We start from the raw sequence: 6,073 nt of genomic DNA, 5'->3' as shown, positions 1-6,073 counted from the left end.
GCGCAGCCGTGCTCTGGAATAACGCAGCTCAAGGCTGCTGCTGGCTGCAGGTCACCACCTCTGTTCGTGCACTACCCGGAATCAAAACCTCGCTGGGGCGGGCATTAACAGTGTCTGGGACTGGAAAAGCTCAAACTTTGTACCTGATCTGGGCTGAGGGAAATTCTGCTTGCACGCCTGCCTCCAGCACCATCCCAGGGTGGGCAGTGCACCATCCTAAGCGCTGCCCCTCTCCTGCAGCCCTGGGTGTTCTCAGCTGTATGAATTGGAAATGTCTCACCCAATAAATAAACTCTGCAGTTTGTGTGGCAGCACTTCGGTCATTTCTGCAAAATAACGCTCAGCTCTGCGGTGAGGTTCAGGGGGGACGGGGGGGGGAGCAGCAGAAAGGTTCAGGTCGTGTTGTGGGGAGAGCTGCAGTCCTTGAGGATAGCGGGGTTGAAGACGCTCCCCTCAGCGGCACCAACCCTGCAGCAGCTGGAAAGGGGAATCGAGCTCCTGGCCTTAAGCTCTGCTCACAGCCTGCGCTGAGCTCAGCCTCGCTCCTCTGTTCCCGCCGCGTCCTGGGAGCAGTGGGAAACCTCGCCAAACGCCACGGAAGCCCAGAGGGAGCGCTTGCACCCGCAGCTGGGGGCTGCTCGCTCCACCTAGCGCTCACGGCAAACGGCAGGGAAGCCAGACACAAAGCAAACGTGAGGCAGGAACAGGATTTAAGGATTTAAGCCACCGACGTAAAGCTCCAAGGTGTTCTCAGACACGGGAGCCGTCCCCAGACCGGCTGCGCCTCAAGCAAGTTTTCTTTTCCTTTGCTTTTCAGCCCTGCAGGCAAGGGGCTGGCAGAGCTGGAGAGCAGCCAGCTGCACTCCTGGCTTCTTTATTTCTCATGGAAAAAAATTCCAATAACGAGGCGCTTTGGAAAAGCCTCAGAGCTGTCCATGGAGAAGCAACACAACAAACAAAAAAAAAAAAACGCTTGAAGTTTTACTTTTCCATCTTACTTTATTTCACTTTTTCTAGAAAATTCCTCCATAGTTCCACAAATTTAACAAAAAGTTTAAAATTCAGGACAAACAATCCTGTAACGTATTACAAACATGATTTTTTTTTTTTAATTTTTTTTTTTTTTTTAATCTTGAAGTTAAGTCTTGGGCCAGCTGAATTTCTTACAGCTGAGCGAAGAATTCATTTCCCAACACAACTTTTAAAATCCTCAAGTGACAAGGTATTTAATACCTTGGCTCTAGGCAGAAATACAATTAAAAATTATCTAGAAGTTGAAGTACTTACATTTTTTTTTTTTTTTTTTTTTTTTCTCTTTAGGAGTGCAAACTCATCTTGTCAGTTTTTGATGGCTATTTCACGCCCCCGGGAAAGCAATACCAATCGATTTTCGTCGGTTTAGAAGTAATACTCGTACAAGGTGCACAACGGTTGTCTACAGCATCGCCACGAGCCAACTGGTGAGTGCCAGGCACCTGGGCTATAGCAGAGAGAAGCGGTGGAGGGGGGGGTGTGTGTGTCTCTGCTCGCAGAGAACGCGACAGGGCAAGCTCTGGAAGGGAAGTTTAAACCTCTCTCACCATCAAATACGTTCAAGATCTGACAAAAACTGCTTCTGGATTGTTGCATCAATTGCTTTGCTAGTTCTGACGCTCCCACCGCACACAGCAATGGAACTGGTGGCAAAATCATTGCACTTCCATGTATTCAGCCTGACCACAGCACAGCCAGTCTCCTTTCCTACGTGTCCGATATTCCTCAGCTGGTGTTTCGGGATCCAGCCAGCCTTACTATCCTTTTTTTTTTTAATTTTTTTTTTTTTTTTTAATAGTAAATGTCAGTAATCAAAGCCTCAAGGCTTAATACATACGCAGACCAAGACGACAGGAAAATGCTCCTGACCCCTCTTTTGCCCTTTAATACAAAGGCCAAGGACAAAGGAAAAGCCGTGTCCTGATCTCACCTCCAACACGATTCAATTCCAAGCGACTCTGAAAGCCTTCAGACTGATCAGCACTTGTTCACGCCTTCAGTAACAAGACGAAGGACACTGAAAAGTAACAGAATTCTGTCCATTTTCCTTGGAAAAACCATTATGGCTAGAAGTCAATTTTGGGTATTTTTTTTTTTTTTTCTTTTTTTTTTTTTTTTTTTTTTTAAACAATGCAAGCTACTACACATCCTCGAGGACCTGAAGCAATGCTGACAGCAGCACCGCCACCTCCTTCCTATAGTACAATATCCATCCATGCTCTCAAGAGTGACACAAGAACAAACACTTTATCCACAAATACCTGTACACGGCATGTTCAGAACAGCATTCAGCCAGCCTATAGAGAATCTACACAGGGAACTCGTTCATATGTAACTAGAAGGGGACACAAGATGAGGCCCAAATTTGACCATTCTTTGTTTGCAGAGTCATTCCTCCTGTGGTCCCCGACGCTACCACATACCCCAAAAAACAACAACTCTGTAGAACAACTAAGTACTTGCAAGAAACCTTTTAGTAACAAATCAGCATGTGCACACAATGGAAAAGAACTATTGCTGGGGGAACAATCCTAGTTCAGGTTTTCAAGGAGATTATAAACAGTCTAAAAAAAATCCAGGTGTAAAATACTTCTTATAAAAACCAAACAAAATTCCTATCAATGCTCATTAGACTTCACGAATAAAGTCGGTTCCAGGACAGGACGATGCCACAGCCGCGGGCGGGAGCCCTGGGCGCTTCCAGCCAAGTTCAGGAACACCCTCCCACACGCGTTCTTGGACCGGCTGGGAGCAGCGTGACGCCTCAGATCTTAACAGGAGAAGGGGGCAGAAGGGAGGTGGCACCTCCAGTCCCTCGTGGGGTTACGGCTGGAGGCTACCGACAGTCCCAGGAGAAAGGCTGCCAGGATGGGCGACGCGGATGCAATGGCTGCGGGGGGGGAGTTACCTGGGTGGAGAGAGGAGGCAAAGACCTCGGGAGATCTCAGGCTCAGGCCGGCTACCACCGCTGCTCCTGCCGCTTCAGGGACAGGACAGTGTCACCAACCCCACCCCTCACCGGGGGCACCGCGTGCCAGGGGGCCTCTCCGCGCGCCCAGGGAGCCAAGTTTGGGGCCGCGGCGACCGCACAAGGCTTGCCTCCTCCACGCCACAGACCCAACAGAGACCATGAGTAGTTCGCACGTACCCACCACGCCTAACACAGCACCCGGGCGAGTCCGTGCCACTCGTGGGCTGTGTCCGCCGTCCTCCACCGCGGTGCATCCCACTGCCAACCAAAGACAGAACCGCAGCTCCTCCTCTTCCCGCTGTCCTCCACCTTCTCAGCGTACGTTTGTGCACAGGGTTTCTATCCAGGCTTGGCATTGTCCATCAAGAAAGAAAACAGCTGAGATCACTGTCGTGACAGGGTTTGCACCTGGCATGAGCTTGATTTTTTTTTTTTTATATATATATATATACACACACACACGCACACACAAGACACATGAAAGATGGTACAAAGACAAAATTAATGGGAATCGGGTCAACATGACCCAACTCAAACAAGCTTATCATCATATTGCCACTTAAGTTGATTAGTTGCAACATTTCCATGATAAAGAAAGGGGTAACCCAAAACAAGGGACTGCAATTTCATAATGGAGAAGGGACAGCAAACCCTGGAGCAATGCCACCCCCCAGCTCCCACACGGGGCTTTCACTCATTCGGGAGGTCCACTGGTGAGCAGAGGGCTCCTCTGGACTGCTGCGCTCCTCCCTGCCTGCAGCCCACTTAACATTTGGCAAAAGCTTACACACTGATTGGAAAAACTGAGCAATTCTTCAAAAAAAATACTGAATTTAGGCAACAGGAGTGTAACACAGTTTTGATGAAAGCTACGGGACTTCCCTCGTGCTCACCTAGACAACACTTGGAAGTCAATACTAGTTTAACTAGAAATATATGAAAGATTCTGGATTAGTGTTTACCGTTTCCTGCCCTTTCTTGGACAGGCAGCAGGGCGGGAGAGGGAGGAGGAAACAAACCTGACTTCACTTGGTTTCTACATCAGCATTTTCCAGGTGTGTCCCAAGATAAAACTCTCCCTTGTTTTGGTTTTCCCAAAGTACAGCCACTACTATAGGGGCCACTGTAGGAGATTCCTCTTTGAGAACATAGAACAAAACCAATCACGTATTTTGGCAAAGTTATTAAACACTGACAAATGAAAAGATGACAGGTGAGCCCCTTCCAGAGCACAAAATGCTTTGAAGATTGCTGTTCAGCTTTCATACACTAAAAATTGTCCACAAGAGGCATTTTAACAAACAAGTCAAATCTTATTAAGCGCCCTTCCCCTGCCATAGCCATTAAAAAACATAACAGAAAAACACACCCTTAAGATCATAAGACCCAACTAGGCCCTTCTTATACATACAGTACATACATATATATAATATATATATAAAATATACAGCTTACAGTTTTGTAGTCCTATTACAGTTAAAGCAGACTGAAAGGAGTGAGACTTTGTTTAGGAGCTCAGATCAACAAACAAGACATCTCAAAACCCCAGCGGGAGACAGCAGATTCTAGAGGCCTCTTCAAAGAGCATGAACTGTCTCTGCAGGAAGCTGAAGAAGGTCCTGCGCGTGGAACGATGCCCTGTAGGAATCGGGAGCCAAATTACAGCAGTGCTCTGTACCGAACCGCAGCAGAACTAACTTGTAAGTGATCAAAACCGGAATCTGTCCCCTCTCCTCTGCAGCAGACCAGCAGGACCCCCCGGGAAGCCTCCTCTGTCATCAGTCTCTCGGCTAGCTTTGTAAAAGCCAATCTTTGCTTACGCAACGTGAACGCTTCTTCACAGAGCTGGAGGAAACAGGACTCGCTAGAGCTCTCCGCAGGCAGGCTGGTCCCTAGGTTTGGTGAAGAAAACATCGTCCACACTTCTTCGGATCTCAGAGACGCCTGAAAATGTGCTCTTAAAACACAGTTTCTTGAAGTAAAACCAAAAAGGTCGCACTGTGCGGCTAAGTGCAGCACATCTTTTGCTCTACTCAGGACCTGTGCCCAAGCGTACTTATGAAGCTAGGGAGGACAGACTCAGCAATACGGGCGCTTGTTTGAAGCCTACAAGAAAGTGCAGCTGGCTGTGCATTCATAGAGCATGGCTGTTCTCTAAGGCAGTGCTTCGGGTGAATCAAGAGAATAAGAAGGCCTAGTTCCATGGGTTCGTTTCCTGGTACCAATAAACGGGATTTCTGGTTTCAAAAGCAGCCTGCTTCTAAGGCCAAGCGTCATGTTGCTACCGCTTCTAAGTAGCTCTGCAGCTTACGGACGGTTGTCTCATCCAAGGAGAAGAGGTCAAAGTCAAAGGTTGTGTTGGTAACATTAAAATGCCCGGTTTCCTCAATGAGATTTACAATCTGTACAGAGAGGAGACAAGCAAGGATATATACAGAGAGCCCATAAAGATTAAGTACAGCAGAAAGGCCAGCAGGTACAGAGCAACCCATCCAGCCCTCTTCTCATCCCTTCAGAACAGCTTCAGAGATGAGAATGTCTCACGACATGAAGGGAATCCTCTCCCAAAAAAGCAAACCAGCTCCTTCTGCATGCCTGACTAGCTCAGTCCAAAAAGCGACCTGGGCACATTTCTTTCCTTTTAAATTAGAGAGCCCAGCTTTGGGACCGCTCCCAGGATGGCAGAGGAGAGATGCCCAAACCACACTTCTGTATCTTTTCCAACAAAAACATTGCATGCACATCTAATTATTTTTTTTCTACATGTCTTTGCTTTCCAAGTGAACCAGACCCTCTTCGTGAAGGAGAGGCAAGTGAAAGTCAAGCATCACAGGGGTCCGGCTGAGACCCTTGGACACAAAGATTACCAGAATACAACAGCTTGCCAGGAAGCTGACAAATGATCTCTACCTGCTGTAGCACATTGCGCTCTCGTAGTGCCATTAGTCGCCTGTGAAGCTCCACTAATTCATCAGTGTAGGCCTGTAAAGGAGGCATGAACAGAAATAGTGACACACGTGGCATGTTTGTACGACTGCCAAAGTGACTTTCCTAGTGAGGATCAGAGAA

The 6,073-nt window shown here is 47.7% G+C and overlaps 1 protein-coding gene across 1 annotated transcript in view; it reads right to left on the bottom strand.

Annotated features, from left to right (window-relative positions):
• Window positions 1-1,499: 1,499 nt before the first annotated feature.
• MLLT1 (MLLT1 super elongation complex subunit) overlaps window positions 1,500-6,073 on the bottom strand; it is a 33,974-nt gene continuing 29,400 nt past the window's right edge. The window contains exons 11-12 of the mRNA XM_035892335.1: window positions 5,915-5,986; window positions 1,500-5,406 (exon numbers count right to left, since the gene is read on the bottom strand). Of these exons, the coding sequence (XP_035748228.1) occupies window positions 5,278-5,406; window positions 5,915-5,986 (201 nt within the window). The 3' untranslated portion in view covers window positions 1,500-5,277. The remainder of the gene's footprint in view (window positions 5,407-5,914; window positions 5,987-6,073) is intronic.

The sequence above is a fragment of the Egretta garzetta genome, unplaced genomic scaffold (genome assembly GCF_000687185.1).
Source record: "Egretta garzetta isolate BGI_Z169 unplaced genomic scaffold, ASM68718v1 scaffold4, whole genome shotgun sequence".
Taxonomy (NCBI): Eukaryota; Metazoa; Chordata; class Aves; order Pelecaniformes; family Ardeidae; genus Egretta; species Egretta garzetta.
Note: the sequence above shows the minus strand (reverse complement) of the source record. Positions and strands in the feature narration are given on the sequence as shown.